Here is a 16,596-nt window from a genome sequence, read left to right on the forward strand (position 1 = left end):
TATATAAATATCACATTACTGACTTGTTTCTAATTGAACATGACAACATATCTGCCATCTATAAAAAAGTTCAAACATTCAAATAGCATATAACATACGACTCAACTAAAACATATTGAAAAATAAACATTCTGTAGGTGTGACTTTTTCGTAGAAATCGCTTCATTTACATCAATTTAAACCCGGAAGTAACTTGAAAACTCACCACAGCGGCAGCCAGCCTAGCTAGCCGCAAGTCTAGCTAGCAGCTAATCGGTTCATGGTTCGGTTACGCGCAAACTACAGAGTGTGGAAATATGAGCAGATATGTGTAATATATTCAAAAATAAACAGTAAAAGGTATGAATTTGTTTTTGTCCTCGCCATAACTTTTGAGTACATTGGGAAAAAAAAATATCAGAAGTAACTCCAAAGACCGCTGCGATAGCAGCGAGAGAGCCTAACGTTGCAGCCAATAGCTCGGAGTTACTGTGTATGTACAAATGCATAATTAAAAGTGCAGATATGTCTTATCCTGAAAATAGAAAAGAAACATTTTTGTCTTTGCGCTTACCTGTGTCGCTTCAGTGAAATGTCGAAATCACCCTGAAACTAACTCTGAAGGCCACGCTAAGCCAACAGTTATGTACAAATGTCGAATTACAGAGTTGTTGGTAATTTCATTTGGACACATATCTGTAATATTAAAAATCACTCAAGGTGTGGATTGTTTTGCTGACAATTGTTTAGTTTGCATTGATCAAAGCCCTAAAGTAACTCCAAAAACTTCCAAGGTAGGTGCAAAAAAACTGTCCATTTGGAGAAAATTTGAGCACAGTTGACCCAGCCCCAAAATGTCTTTTTAGACCCACAGCACACCAACACAAAAAACAGTAGCCAGCCAAGTTTTTAAAAATAAGATCCATTGTACTTGTAAAAAATAGAAGCATACATCTCATTTCAACAAATATAAAAACTTTACACCGTTTGTACAAGCACAAAATATAAAAGCCCAAGAAAACTTTTATACAGGCACTTGTAAACTAAATCAAGACTTTGAGGCACTGTTATGGTGAAGACAAGCAGTTGTAAAAACATGACATCAAAAGCAGAAGATTTGTAAAAGGTGTTAAAAAAAAAAAAAAAAAGCAAAATATTAGGGTTTTTTAGCACAATATTGAGATGTGACGTTTTTGTTTCCATATGGTATCTTCTGTTCTGTTGGCTATTAAATCAATGTGACGAGTACCAGGCTGACAGTGTGATCAGCTGATGTGCGCATTGCATCGTTTTGGGACATTGGTACCGGTTCAACATCGCCCCAAAGAAATGATTCATTTCTACTATCAGTTTGAGAGAGGAAGACGAGGAGGAGGAAGAGTTACTGCGTCTGTTGGCTGGCGGCCATCTCCATGGCAACAACCAGGTTGCGCTGGGCTGAGATGGCGTCAAAGACTTCGTCCCGATTGGTCATGGTTCCAAACACCAATGGCTGAATGACCCCCCCCCCAAACAAATAAAAGTCTGCATTAGAGCAGCATTTCAAGCTCGAGGGCCACATTTGATTGTTCAAAGGGCCAACTCGGTCAAACAAAAATCAAATGTGAAAATGCATATACACTATGTGGAAAATAGTTTCTCTTATCCATCCATCTGTTGTCTGAACCAATGACTCCCGTCATGATTAAATCATTATTTCTTATTGTTATGGTAAATTGTATCATTTACAATGAATTCAATTATTCAAATAATTATTCAATTGAATAATTATTCAATTAATTCAATTCAATTCGAAAATATTACATATTTTATACATAGAATAAAAAAGAAAACTAAATCAAATAAAACATTCCCTAACTGGTTGTATCTTCTAAATGAAATAATTGATCATTTATTTATATTTAGCCTAATTATAAAAAATTAAAAAAATAATTAAAAAAGAGAATGACTTAATTTTGATGATATTCTTCATCATTTTAATCCAAATGATTTTTATTACCGGTATTTACATTAAATAAATGAATCAATTGTTTCATGCAATAAATGAATTAAAAGCATGTTTTAAATATTCAATTTTAGGGGGGAAACAAAGCTAAATGAATGCAATATATAAGACATGACGTCAATAAATGTTTGTGGGACTGAAGAACTTCTGTTTTATCAGTAGCGCTACTCACCTTCTGGGTGAACGGTGTTGCTATGGAGATGCCCATCCCGAGGCCAGGTAACATGGACAACACTTTGTACTGTGAGGGCGAAGACGGTGCATTATTTAAAAAAAGAAAGACAAAAACTTTTTGGGTGAGGAGAAGTCGAGCGAGCACCTTCTGGATGTCGGTGATGTCCAGCAGTTTGATGACTTTGTCCCTCTTGGACGAAGACGAGCGGGAACACTCGAAGCACAAGTACCTGATGAGGAAGGGAACGGGGAGCACATCATTATGGATCTCAGACCGCATGGAGGGAGTGGGAAAACAAAAAAACAAAAACAAAAAAAAACACACACACTCTCAGACCACGGGCATGCCGACAACATGTGACGCTGTAAGCCGAAATCCGTTTGAGCCAATCAGAAGCCAGAAGAAAGTCATGAGTGTGAAAAGGAAACCATTTTTTTCAAATTTGTTACTCCAAACAATACAGATTCCCCCCCAAAATAATCATGATCACATTGGCTGAAAATAAAGTTTGTGCGAGAAAAAAATGGAGAAACATCCAAAAATGATTGTGTGTGTGTGTTTTTTTTTTTTTTTTTTTTTTTTTTTTAAAGGTAAACACATGTATAAATGGCCAAAATGCACAAATTGTTTTCGTTTTAAAAAGATCTATTTTGGGTGGCTCAAAATGGAGTTTTTGTGTGCATCAAGTGCCAAAATACATGAAAATTATTTATAAAATGATATAAAACAATGCAGCTTGTTACTTGATGTGATTGCACAAATGCATCTCAGTCAAGTGGAATATGCTGGAGAAGTTTGTTTATTTCAGTAGAAGTCAAAAAGTCAAATTCATATTCATCAGAGTCCTTCAGCAGGAAAATACTCTCAAGAAGGCCAATTCCTATTTCAGTGCAATATTTCAAATGATTTGGATACTTTATGAAATATTCCAAAATTTTAAAAGAGAGTGAATTTGTGGTTGTGATGAGCTACTGTCATCTCAAAAAAATGTCACCATGAAGTATTTCTCTCGATGTAAAAGATAATCTTCACTCTAGCGAAATGAATCATTTTCCAAGACAGTCCAATTTATTGAAATAGACCTGTAAGACGCAATGACGACATTGATTACAGCATGGCAATACCATATTTAGCGTCTCTCCATATTTGTTGACGGTAAGGCTGTGCAACTAACCAAAATTCAATTGCAATTACGATTATTACACTCCACGATTACAAAATGGTCATAATTGCACAGAACGAATATTAATATGCATTTATATCCGAAGCACTATGTATGTTTACGTGAGGAAATCATACTTGAATTTATACATTTGCACTTTTTTTTATTTTATAATAACTAACTCTATACATTTTTTGGGGTACAAAAGGAACTTACCGGTACTTACATTTATTTTTCTCTATATTTTTTATGTTTAAACATTTTCTTATTTTGTGCCCCCAAAAAATGAATGATCGCTTGAATATTTCAATTATTACCCAAATGATCGTGACTTTATGATCTTGCTCAAATATGCAGTTAATGCACAAAAAAAGAAGGATGACCTCAGAAATGTACGGTTTCTAAATGCTGCGTTTGTTCGCTTGAAATGTGTTTTGGAGACGAGGGCACGGCCAGCCGGGCGGGCGCCTTACCTGTCAGTGATGTAGAGGACGCCGTTGCGAATGTAGTCTGCGGGGGTCTTCTTGTCGCGGTTGATGAGGCAGCAGCGCCAACCGCTCTCACACACTAGGCACGCACGCACGCACACAACAAGTGCTGCATTATCCAAGACGCCGCGCCACAAGAGCGCCTTTGCGTTCCGGTTACCTGCTAGGGGGCGCTCACTCTCGGGTAGGTTGAAGACCTCGTGGAAGGTTCCTCTCTTGGTGCTGTAGTATCGACTTCCGCCGCCTCCGTCGTCGCCACTGCGGGGAATCTGAACCACAAAATCGGATCGCAGACAACATTTCCATTTTGTGCCAAATCAAAAAAATTAAAAAAAACATTTCGGAATCAAAACTGAGACGGTCCCACAAAACTTGACTGGGTTCACGTCAACTCGGCGGTAGTGGCAAGCTAGGTGCTACTCACCGCAACAGCTAGCTAGCAATGAGCTTCAGCTGGCTAGTAGTGCGTCTAAGCAGTGCGTCGCGGAGGCGCTGTGAGTTGCTGCCGATTGAGATACATTTTGTGACAAGCATGTTCTCACGACGTGATGACGAGGAAAGCTGGAGAAGCCATGCTGATTTCAAAATAGCAGGCAAATGAATACGTGTCTGGAGTCTGGAGAGCAAATCTACTCGCTTAATAGAACGGGAAATGTATGAACTTCTGTTGCAACATACGTTGTTAGCAAGGAGGCGTGGCCAAGAGGCTTAAAAGCGGGCAATGTTCAGCGCGACTGGACTTCATGATCGCCTTCCAATAGGTTCTTTTTTTTTTTTTTTTCTTTTTTGGGGGAGGAGTTGTGTGTGAAAGCGGATCGGTGCTGACCCGCCTGCCGGACGAGTTGCAGGCTCGCTCCCTCATCTGGACGTCCGTGGGCAGGCCGGTCCACACGATGTGCGCCGTGTCGTAGCGCTGACGCAGTTTGGGGCAACTCTTGAAGATGAAGTTGATGATGAAGAACTTGATGCCCACAAAAACACCTGAGGGGAAGGACGACCAGAGGAATTTGCCGATTGACCTTCCGGTCGACGCTGACGTGCGGGCGCTCCACCATGTTGTGTCACGCTCATGTTCCGATTGCGCGCGCGCGTGTGTGCGTGCGTGACGGAACTGAACTCGTACCAATAACGAATCCCAGCAGTTTGTAAGGCAGCAGGCAGGAGGCGATGAATGACACCCACAGAGCCACGTACAGCTTCTTTGTCAACTGAGGCTCCACCCACATGAAGAGACTAAACACACACGCACACGCGCCATTTCGAAAGTGTCCGCTTAACCCGAGTGACAAGCAGAAGAACGGCCCAGTTGACACTCTTACTTCTTTATCTTCTCCAGGATGTCGGCCATCTTGCCAAAGATATTCTGTCCAGGAGGAGAACCAAATGAAACGTGTTGCCGACCAGAACAGGAGCACCTAAAGTGAGGTCACCTGAGCTCTCTGGGCCACGTGCAGAACCAGCTGGAACTTCTCCGACACGGTCAGGTCTTCCCTGGGAGGCTCCTGTTCAAGACGGAGGGGGAGGGAGCAGACTGTCGCCTGTCAATCATCTTGTCGGCCGCACACAAACACTCAAATGTACACGCGCACGCGCACACACTCACAAACATATTAGCAGACTTGCTCACACATACATACGGCACAAATACTCATGTAGCACACGAACATAAAAACACATGCTGATGCACACATTTACACTGAGACAAACACACATCTGCACCAACCACGCCCCCCCTCCCCCCCACACACACACACACAACGCACATACAAAAACATACTCACACACACATATAGTAAACAAACAAAACATGTGCACATACACGTTAAAAAACTACACACACACACTCACGCATACAAACGAATGCAAAACACCACCACGTATTCCTTCAAGCACACGCATACACACGCGCGCGCTCTTACCAAAGGTTCCGAGATTTCCGGAAGGATGCTCCACTGGATCCTCCAGCCCCTGAAAGCAGGGCATGAAGGGGCATGGTCACAAAGTCAGTCCTGTTTTGTTGCTTTTTTGCCATTGGCTGACAGGACCGGCGTGGGCGGGGCTCACCTGGCAATGAGGTAGTTCAAAGAAAGGCGCAGGACGGCCAGGAAGAGGAACATGGAGATGGTCCAGCCACGCCATGTTGCATACATGTAGATCTGTTAACAACACACACACGGCTAACAGTTAGCATCCAGCCAACAGCGTTGTTCAGATTTCTACTTTTGTCAAGCTGTTGGCAGTTATCTTGACAGATAGCAATTAGCATTCATTAGTGTCGAGAAATGACTCTCTAGTTGATAGCAGTTAGCATTTAGCCTCTAACCGCTAGTCGAGTACATAGCAACGAGCATCGGTCAATTAGCAGTAAGTGTCGGGTACTAATCCAGACGGCATCCAGTTTGCATCTAGCCTCCACAAGGCAAGGGTGGCGCTAGACCAGGGCCCGTTAGAAATCTGCGTAGCCCCGGTTGAGCCCCTCTCGCATTTCATTTGATATTCTGAAATCCATTTAGAAATGATTTTCTCACTCCCCGTATGCATCGCTTTAACCTCGGGAGAGAAATCACCCTGGAGTCGTCTCTAGCAACTACCGTTAACAGCTCGAGTCGGTCAGTCGGTGGTTATCGAGACGGTTAGCAATTAGCATCCGGTTAGCATGTCGCTTCAAGAAACTAGTTTCCAATGCATTGCAACTAAAATGACTTATTTAACAGCTAGAGTCGGTCAGTCGGTGGTTATCGAGACAGTTAGCAATTAGCATCCGGTTAGCATGTCGCTTCAAGAAACTAGTTTCCAATGCGGAGCAGTTAAAATGACTTCTTTAACAGCTAGCATAAAATTACTTCTTTAAAAGCTAGAGTCGATCAGTCAGTGGTCTATCAAGACAGTTAGCATTCAGCATCCAGTTAGCACGTAGCTTCAAGAAACTAGTTTGCAATGCGTAGCAACTAAAATGACGTATTTAACAGCTAGAGTCGGTCAGTCAGTGGTTATCCAGACAGTTAGCATTTAGCATCCAGTTAGCATGTCGCTTCAAGAAACTAGTTTCCAATGCATTGCAACTAAAATGACTTATTTAACAGCTAGAGTCGGTCAGTCGGTGGTTATCGAGACAGTTAGCAATTAGCATCCGGTTAGCATGTCGCTTCAAGAAACTAGTTTCCAATGCGGAGCAGTTAAAATGACTTCTTTAACAGCTAGCATAAAATTACTTCTTTAAAAGCTAGAGTCGATCAGTCAGTGGTCTATCAAGACAGTTAGCATTCAGCATCCAGTTAGCACGTAGCTTCAAGAAACTAGTTTGCAATGCGTAGCAACTAAAATGACGTATTTAACAGCTAGAGTCGGTCAGTCAGTGGTTATCCAGACAGTTAGCATTTAGCATCCAGTTAGCATGTAGCTTCAAGAAACTAGTTTCCAATGCACAGCAACTAGCATTGCTGATTAGTGTTCTGCAGTTGCTAGACAGTTAGCGTCCATTAGCATTTAGCCTCACCGTAAAGGCGATGGCCGTGGTGTAGACGGAATACCAGCTGGACAAGGCCGAGAGGTCCCGCATGAAGCTGGTGATGGGCCTCAGTCCTCTCTCTGCAAAACACAAACATGGGGCTCAACAATCTTTTCAAGCGACATTTCTCCATTCGAGATGGCTAACTCATCCACCGCTACGGACATTTCTATTTGTCGTGGTATTTCACGTGTTTCTTGCCTTCATTTGTCAACATTTCCAGCTAATCGTCTTCAAACTAGAATTGTTTTATGTCCAAACAGTAATGAAGATGTCAGCACCCTCGCTTTAGTTGTTGCAACACTGAGCACAAAATTTGCAGAAAAAGTCAAAGTGACTCACTGGCCCGCCTCATGTTTTCCGTCAGCCTGTGGAGGAGTGAAACTGAAATTTATAACAAATAGGAATATGAAATATGAATCACTTTTGCAAATTTGGGAAATGCCACCGGCTCACCTCCTGGCACTGAGCGGCTCGTCCGGCTCGGGCGCCTCCTCCTGCGGCTGCATGTGGAAGTCGTCAAAGTCGACGCCCACGTGCTTGTAAAGCAATCTTTGGAAGCGACCGTAAGCGTCTTCCTTTCCGCCGGGGCTGCCGATGTCATGAGGGGGCGGGGCTTTTGGAGCGACAGACGCCGACTCTTCGAGTCTGTCAACGTGACGGGCAAATAATCGATTCAGCCGCTGAAAGTAGTTTGATGAAGCAACATGAAATTTGCTGGTCACGTCTATTCGGAGTGGACCCACACGCACCCAAAAAATGGCCATTTCATTCAGGGTCATTTCTCGAGAGAAGAATGTAGACGTGCGATAGTTGTGACCGCACCTGGCGTTGTTGATGTCACTGAGCTTTTGTTCAAGTTCCACGTTCCTGCTGCGTTCCTGCTCCAGCTCCTGTCGCAGCGCTTCCACGCCGCTTTCTTCCTCTCTGAGTTTTCTCAGCTCCTCCTCTGGAAGGTGGCGGGATCAGAGTCACATGACAAAGCAAAGAACAAACAAACAAAACACAACCAAATTAAATACACAACTCACGTAAGAAATGTTTCTCTAACAAGGTGATCTCCAGGTGTCCTTTCACCTCATTCAGATCCGTTTTGGATTCCTCTTGAGATGCAGAAAGTGTCCCTGAAACAATCTGGCCGGCCAAACATAGAAGAACAAGTCAAGTCAAATTATACTAAACCAAACCAAAAATGACTACCGGTACTATAATTATTAGCATCACTCCGCTACCCAAAACAAGCATGGATTTACAACACCCAAAAAAGCTTTTATTTTTTAATCATGTTTTTTTTTTTCTTGTTTGACAAATGGCATTCAGTTTCATTTTCATATGAAAGACAGAAGAAAAAAAAGCTTAGATACGTTTACTACTTTTTGGATGGTAAAAATCACATAAAGCATTATTAAAACAATTTGGGGGAAGGGGAAAAACACAAGTCTGTTAAATATGAAGAAAATGTTTTGAATCTTGAATATGTGTTTTCTAATTTCAAAACTTGGATTTAAAAAACAATTTGGAGATGCATGCTTATTGTTGGATAGCAACAAAAAGAAATGGGATTTTCTTAGTCCTATTTCAGGACGGGGTTCACTCTCATTCCCCTTCAATTGACACTTTTTTAACCTTAGCGTAGCCATGTGAGTTGTGTGTTCCATTTGGCACCTCCTCGCTGCATTCCGTGTCCGACATGTCGGGCGATTCCGACAGATCCATCATTTCATCCCGCCTGTGGCCCCAATTCCGGATCCGGTCCAGGCGCCTCCGCATGGTTGAGCCTTGTGGAACACAGCCCAACCAAGCCCACCCTGTTCCACCGCTTGCTGTCTACCTGGACCCCACTGACAGGTGGGGCTGCAGAGGACAGGAAAACACATTTCACTTTCATTAAAAAAAAGAGCAACTTGATAGAGTTTTGGAGCTAAATGTCAGGTTTGCTGCGAGGTGTTCCACAGGGTTCTCTATACTTGAGCCTCTTCTATATCCATGTTTGTGCATTTTGCCAGTCTAACTTACCACTATAGACATGTAAGCCTCTCTTGAAAATGTATGAGCATCTAATGGTTGCTTGTTGACTTTGCGGCTTTCTGCAAACCAAACACTAACAAAAGTGGTATGTGGCCGCAATTGTGTGTGCTTGCACAGCATTCGGGTATTACATAAAAGTGACTGTCGACTGTCTGGAGACATCAAATGCATTTACCGCAACAGGGTGGGAGAAACGGTCACATTTCATGATCAATGATAACTTTCAAAACTGAGCAGAAGCCCAAAATATTACGTACGCCTGCTCAGTTTTGATTGACATGAATCAATGGTCGTTGTTGTAGCTATTCCCAATATTTTGATCCACGGTTGCACAGGAAAAGACGCGTGCCCTCCCCCTTACAGTGTCAATCAAAACAAGAGTAAATGTGTACCTACTATTGTGTCCGCTGAAGGTGGCAGGCAGCCAATCACGTTAGAGCTTGCAAAGATTGGACACACCTTAAGTGAAGAATGTTGCTCAAAAGTGAACAAGTTGTCTCTTCAAAGCAAACTCTTTTGAAAGCTCCGCAGCGGCGCTCCGTCGAGGCTCCAAGCCGACCAGGGCAATCTCGAGCCGGCGGTTCCTTTGTCAGAAGCGGTCAAGCAGTTGTGGAAGTTTAGTGACCAAGAGCCAAAACTCCGGTTTGACTTGTTTAGTTGTCAACCATCACGCCAGCTCGTAGGCGTGGCTACGCTTTTAAATGTGAGGTAACGTCATCATGTAACGTTCTTAAGGTGCTCACTTTTCGTTTATTGTTATTTATTTTTTTAGGTCTGGTAACGTGGAGTGAAATTTTATAATTTATGAGTAAAAAATTAAAAATACGTTTGGATTATTTCTAAAAAGCAATGCTTTTATTGTCGGCCAATAGGTGGCGGTAATGAATAATTTATGTCATTGCCTTCCACCAATCACGAGTAGGAAGACGACGAGGTGGCCAGAAAAGGCGGAAGTGAACTTTCCTGTTTATAGGGCAACTTTTCTGACAATTTTCTTATTTTATGTCCAAGTTGGTGGTATCAAAAGTGAGTGGGTGACAACTTTTTCATTTAAATTCCTTTTTTAACCTGCATTCGCCGGCGAAGAGTCAATAGGGGGGCGGAGATGGTCTTAACCACCGCGAACGTTGACGTTAAGCAGGTAAAAAAAACCAAAAACATTTTATGACCAAACTACATCTGGGGGAAAAACAAACCATTTTTGTCTTTGTCGGTATTTTTCCTTCCTACAGAGGGAAAAACAGAATTCCACTATTATGCATGCAATTATAGCAAGTTGGTGTTAATTTTACTCAGTTAATTTTGAATTGATAAATTGTCAGTAAAAAAAAATATCGGCACTTGATACGATTTATTTTCATTAGATGTCTGGCTGTATGCCTTCTCATTTACAAAGGCACACATCCACACACTCACAAAAATGGACTAAAAGCCGAAAGTCACACAACTACGAACGCACACACGAAGGGTGTCCTTTATTTTTTTAACAATTATAAATGTATTTATTTTAGATACGGTTTAATGTTCTCATAAATTAGAGTCAAGCGTCCTCGAGTCCCGTGAAAGACGCTTTATAAACCAAATTATAATTCATACTTTTATTACGTTTACAATTATTACGTCGTCACTTTCCTAAAATAATGACCATCAGGTGTTGTTGTTGTTGTGTTTTTTTGTGTTTTTTTCCAACACATTAAAGGTTTCGAACTGAATGATCTGTTGAAATAAGGCTGGAGCCGATTTTAGCAGGTGTCCCGCGTCATAAAGATGTGATTAAGGGGGGTAGGGCAAAATATGACTTGGGCTGTTATTTTATTTTATTTTAAGGTGACAATGTTGGAATAAATACATAATAGCTTCTTAAATGAATGAATATCGAATAAATGACTAAAAACAAATAATGTATACATACATTTCACTTTGAGTTTTTCATTGTATTTATCATTTTTTTAATTATATATTTGGAATTCATTAAAAAGTTTAGGAAATAAAGTAAAAAAAACAACTTGTATTTTTGTGCTTTCTATTTTTAACCCTTTAAAAAGTAATTTGGGGAACGCATTCTTTTTTATATATATATATATATATATATATATATATATATATATATATATATATATATATATATATATATTTCAGATAAAAACAGACTGATATTTTCTTCCCAGCCACCGGCTTTTAAAAGTACAATCTTCATTGTATGATGCACCCCTCGTTAAAATGTGTCCTGCTAATAAAGAAAGAAAGTAATAAGAAAAGATTTCATTTCTTGTGCTTAAAAAATATGAAAACTCAAACAAACATGTTTTTGCAGAAAGATGCAGAGCAAGCGCTGGTGGTGGCCATCTCGTGCTCGGCCGTGCTGCAGGACGCCGACGACGGCGAAGTGCACGGTGTGGGCGTGGCCTTCCCGCTGCTGCAGGTGCAAGAAGAAACAACTGCGGGCGTTGCAAAGTTTACGGACTGCAAAAGTAAAACATTTGTCCTGGATCAATTCTTTTTTTTTTTAGGCGCTGCAGAGTGTGAATCGGCAACTGGTGGCAGCGGATTCTGCCGAGTCGTTGCTTTTTGACGTGCTTCTCGTCACCACCGACGAGCGACGGCGGCGGCAGAGCGCTCACATAGTCAGCAGCACCAAACATCACGGTGGGCCTTGGAGGGGGAAAAAAAAAAGCCAACACAAAATCAGATCAAGACAAAACATATCAAAACTGTTTTCCGCCACTAATGTGACATCAACTCAATTTGAAAAATGCATTTAGAGAGGGGAAGTCAAATAAACAGCAAGTGAGATAATGCGGTTGCACAAGTGTGCACCCCCTCTAAGAACTGGAGCTTTGGCTGTGTTCAGAATGATCCCGTCACATTCAAACTTGTGTTTGCCACCATTTCAAGTGGCTCCGATGAACCCCAAATGACATTCAGCTGTTCTAGTAGGCTTTTCTGACATTTTGTCATTTCTAGCAGAAGCGAAGGTTTTGTGCTACCGCTGTTGAGAACCGTTCCTAATTCAGTTCTCTGATTACCCCTCAAGCAAAGTTCAGATGTTCTTGTAGGCTTTTTCTGGCAGTTTTGTAGCCTCAATGTACAGCGCAAGGCACTTGAAATCGTGGCGGGTGTGTGCCGACTCCCATAGAACAAGAGTTGGCGTTTGGCGATTCATTCTGAACGCATCTCCACTTAGAAGCACACTTTGCCATTGTTTACTTTTCCCCCCTCCTTGACTTATTAAAACAAAACACATGAAACCTTATCGCACTTAGTGAAAATCTGCAAATGAACACTACCGTCCCCCCCCCCCCCCCCAAAAAAAGTTTAGAATTGCTTACATGAATAATTCGAACCGTGAATATACTCCAAACTATGTTTCCTATTTACCCTAAAATATAGATGATTTGAGTTAGGAAAGTGTCTGCTGTCACCTTTACAACCTTTAAAAGTACTAATGACTACTTTCCTATTAGATATTGCTTTGCTAGCATATTCTGGTCTTTTAGAAAGAGCACCAAAAATATGCAAATATCTACAATTGTTTGCAAAAGATTGAGGTGAATTTGCAAAATTGTGTCATACAATATTCTTTGCAGTCGGGATGTTAGTGCACATCAGTTAGGGGACACATTGAACTACAGAAAAAAAGAAAAGCATCCTGACAAGTACATTGAAGTGATTGACCTTGATGATGATGATGATGATGATGATGATGGTTGTCGTTGTTGTTGACTTGCTATGCGGCCGCGTCGCACGCGCAGGTCTGGAAGTGAGCCGCTTCTGCTTTTCGGGCCAGGAGGACTTTGTGGAGAGTTTACTTGAAAATCAGGTGCAGCTTTTCCTGTCCACGGAGCCCCAGGAGGTGGCGCTGGCGCGGCAAAGAGGTGCGTTGTCCTGCCGGTGGCGCCAGAAGGCTACGCAAAGTCGATTTTGTTCGAATTGAAAAATGATAAAATATTTTAGAAACAAAAAACACCTTGAAAGCATTTTTGCCTTGGCGGAGGTCTGACGTCGCGCCGGCGGCGATTGTTGGTCACGTGTTGCAGGCGTGCTGTCGGCGGCGTTGGGCCATCGAACGTGGTCGAGCCCGTCGGAGCAACTCAGAGTTTTGCTGTGCGCCGATGACATCATCGCAACAACAGCCGCCAGGTCCGCGCAGGTACCAACGCGCTACCTTTTCTTTTTAAATTATTCACAAGTCATTGATTATTCCAGGAAACTTTAAAAGTCTATCTACAATGCATTTTACATTTCATTATCCTGATAGAATCAACTATTTAACAAGTAAACGTTTAAAATGGAGAAATAGTTGTTATTTAGTGCCATTTTTTTATTTTCTTATGTACATTATAGTTCATTTAATCAGTTATTAAAGCAACACAGTGTCATATGTCAGTTTTTGTTGATTATGGCGGCGCCATGTGGACAAAAGCGGTAGAGTGTTTTACAAAAGTCAACCACAAGTCATGGAATCCTGAGCCGTCCTTAAAGTGAAAGGAGGAAGTGAGTATGCCGTAAAGCAATTCGGGACATTTGTATTTGTTCCGTGTGCCAGCGTTGATCCTACCCTCCTCAAAGTTTCCGCCAGTAAAAATGATACAGTTCCATTCAACGACTGTACTTGTAAGTCAATGTTTCATCAAAAGAGTTGTGAAAAAATGTTAAGATCGATTCCTTACCCAGTGCTGCTTTAAAAACAACAAATCAATACAGTATACTGTATGTAAAATGCTTACTCTTTTTAAAATTGTATTTGCAATAAACCAATTGGCCAATTATTCAACCAAATAAATCCAAAGTTGTATGAACAGAGATTGTCAAAGTGTGGTACGCCGGCTCCCTCTAGTGGTACTTGAAGGAATCACTCAATTAACTGTTCAGTCTGCGCGTAGTCTAAGTGACTTTTTGTTCTTTTTTACATTTCGGTCCAATTTGTCTTTGTCTTCTGCTTTCATTTGTCCTCATAGCGCTTCTGGTCGCAGCTGGGCGCCTTGCGGGGGCGTTTCGGCATCCTGGACAGTCCCGTCAGCGTTGCGCTGATGACGGCGCACGGCGGGCGCCAACACTTGGGCGACGCCCTGGCGACGCTTCGCTCTCGGGGCATCAACGCCGACGAGGCCCACTGCCTCGCCGGGGCCCCCCGCGGACCCATCCTGGAACTGCTCAGGCCTCACTTCCTGCTCGGTGACGGCGGGCTGCGGTGATGACGTCACGAGGCCGCGTCAATGTCGCGCTGCGCCGCTTCCTGACACGCCACGATGTCCATTGCCTTCAATTCATTGTGTCATGCCCTTGCTATTGTCGCTCGCATGTAATAAAGTCCAAAATATTTTACCGTCATTTTTTGAAAAATGTTTTACAAATGTAGTAATATATATTTGAATCAAAACAAAAAAAACATTACAATAAAGTTGGAGTTGATATCATGCTCACAAAAATATGACGTGAACGTCACGTGAAAATATTTTTCAAATACATTGCCTTGATGAATGGCCGGTATACCGTAGTTCATGCAATGATGCTAATATTTATAGTCTCAAAGGGGAAGTCAACGCAAACATTTTTTTTTTTCAAGAATATGTTTTGCGCAAGCCTGCGAGTTGAAACAAATGATAAATGGACTGTCACTTGTGTAGCTCTTTTCTTTTTCAAAGCGCTTCACATCGTACTTCATCTACCGACTGATGACGCAGCATCAGGAGCAACTGGGGGTTCAATATCTTGCTCGAGGATACTTCGACATGGTCACAATGGCCGGGGATCGAACCCACAACCTCCGGGTTGGGAAACGACCACGCTCCCACTGGGCCATGCCGCCTAAAACAAGGCATTCTGATCAATATTGCATTTGTGGAATAAGTGTTAATCCACTCCTTTTTAGCCATCTCTCAGGGCGGCCATTTTGTCTCCTGTCGACTGAAAATGACATCACAACGGCTCACATCAACCAATCATGACTCAGAAAACAGGTCAGCCGTGATTGGTCGCTGTGAGCAGTTGTGATGTCATTTTCAGTCGACAGAAGTGACAAAATGGCCGCCCCCGGAGATGTCTTAAAACAAGTGGATTAACACTTATTCCACAAATGCAATATTGATCAGAATGCCGTTGTTTCAACTCGTGGGCCTGCTGGGAACATTTTCTTGAAAAAAAAAAAAAGTTTGGGTTGACTTCCACTTGAACTGATTGGGCTAGTTCTGATGCAATAAAGTACAAAGACCAATATTTTACCTGGAATTCTTTTTGAAGACTGGAGGAACAAAACAACACAAGTGCATGCAGGCACACAAGAAAAAACGGCCGGATGAGCCCTTATTCCACAAACGCCATACTTGATCAGAATGCCGCGTTTCAAGCGGCGGGCCTGCAGCTCGGAACATATTCTGATTCTGGAAACAAAAATGTTTGCGTTGACTTCCCTTTTAAGGGTTTGTTCACCGCGCTTCACAACTCCCGCCCTGTGGAGCATGCGTGCGTGCTCGGTGGAAATAAAAAACAACTACCTTAGCGCCAACAATCGGTGTGCCCTCTGCATCAACATCAAAGTGCGTCGTCCACGGAGAACCAAACGTTTTCCTCCGTCCGCCCCTGATGCAGGCCAGCGCGCACCTGTTGCAATCAACTCAACGATTGAGCCTTCACGAGGCTCAACGCGCACACACACACAAAACGCCCACCGGGTGGCACTGTTGCTCATTTTAAAGCAGTGCAGGTCGCCGAGCTTTTTTTCTGCCGCGGACCGGTTCATACAAGTTCGGCGGAACTCTTACGAAATATATTCCCCGTCCGGGCGGAGGGAAGAAATGAGGGAAGAAACTTTCCAAGTGCGTCTCTTATTTGACGCATTTGCTACAGGTTGTATATTTCATGAGTGTTACGCGACGGAGACAAGGTGACATGCAACAGAGAGAATCCGGCCACTTTTCAAAATAAAATGGTTTTCAGCCTCGGATAAGAAATAAACCGAAAGTACTGGACTTTTTAAAAATCTTTTCCTTTCTTTCATTCACCTGTGCGGCCCGGTCTAAAGTGGCCTGCCACCCGGTACCGGTCCGTGGATGGGGAGCCCCTGTTTTCAAGTACGTGCAAGAGAAACGACAGTCAAGAAAAAAAAAAGAAAAAAAGACTCCACAGAAGTTTTGTGAATCGTTGTGGCACTTTCGAGCAGACCTCATCAAAGTGCGTTCCTAATGAAATGGCCGGTGCGAGTGCGGTTTTCTACGCACACTGTCTCCAAACGAATCACGTTTGAAATGAGCT

The 16,596-nt window shown here is 42.5% G+C and overlaps 2 protein-coding genes and 1 long non-coding RNA gene across 7 annotated transcripts; 1 reads left to right on the plus strand and 2 right to left on the minus strand.

Moving 5' to 3' along the window:
* Window positions 1–884: 884 nt before the first annotated feature.
* On the minus strand, window positions 885–10,025 carry LOC147149377 (GRAM domain-containing protein 4-like). Of its 4 annotated transcripts, none has more exons than XM_086028263.1 (18): window positions 9,805–10,025; window positions 8,983–9,171; window positions 8,349–8,451; window positions 8,143–8,266; window positions 7,774–7,965; window positions 7,660–7,685; window positions 7,306–7,397; window positions 5,874–5,965; window positions 5,729–5,777; window positions 5,240–5,311; window positions 5,129–5,172; window positions 4,933–5,042; window positions 4,636–4,790; window positions 3,970–4,078; window positions 3,795–3,888; window positions 2,304–2,388; window positions 2,157–2,225; window positions 885–1,471 (listed from the first exon to the last, which is right to left on the minus strand). In XM_086028263.1, the coding sequence occupies exons 2-18, from the start codon at window positions 9,085–9,087 to the stop codon at window positions 1,361–1,363; spliced, it is 1,632 nt and encodes a 543-aa protein (XP_085884389.1). In that variant the 5' UTR covers window positions 9,088–9,171; window positions 9,805–10,025; the 3' UTR covers window positions 885–1,360. The 4 variants fall into 4 exon arrangements, with proteins under 4 accessions (XP_085884389.1, XP_085884387.1, XP_085884388.1 ...); XM_086028261.1 differs by having other exon boundaries at window positions 9,742–10,025; XM_086028262.1 differs by having other exon boundaries at window positions 9,738–10,025.
* A 247-nt stretch (window positions 10,026–10,272) lies between these two features.
* LOC147149378 (cytosolic 5'-nucleotidase 1A-like) lies at window positions 10,273–14,676 on the plus strand. 2 transcript variants are annotated; one of them, XM_086029364.1, is made up of 6 exons: window positions 10,273–10,486; window positions 11,660–11,767; window positions 11,856–11,991; window positions 13,098–13,220; window positions 13,383–13,495; window positions 14,304–14,676. In XM_086029364.1, exons 1-6 carry the CDS (start codon window positions 10,451–10,453, stop codon window positions 14,538–14,540), a joined length of 753 nt encoding a protein of 250 aa, XP_085885490.1. In that variant the 5' UTR covers window positions 10,273–10,450; the 3' UTR covers window positions 14,541–14,676. The 2 variants fall into 2 exon arrangements, with proteins under 2 accessions (XP_085885490.1, XP_085885491.1); XM_086029365.1 differs by having other exon boundaries at window positions 10,273–10,371.
* Window positions 14,052–16,591, minus strand: LOC147149379 (uncharacterized). The gene is made up of 3 exons (XR_015086645.1): window positions 15,840–16,591; window positions 15,568–15,725; window positions 14,052–14,631 (listed from the first exon to the last, which is right to left on the minus strand). It is a non-coding gene; the product is annotated as an uncharacterized LOC147149379 (long non-coding RNA).
* Between the last annotated feature and the right edge of the window lie 5 nt (window positions 16,592–16,596).

This window comes from Filicampus tigris, chromosome 4 (genome assembly GCF_054856515.1).
Source record: "Filicampus tigris isolate MCC_2025a chromosome 4, RoL_Ftig_1.0, whole genome shotgun sequence".
Taxonomy (NCBI): Eukaryota; Metazoa; Chordata; class Actinopteri; order Syngnathiformes; family Syngnathidae; genus Filicampus; species Filicampus tigris.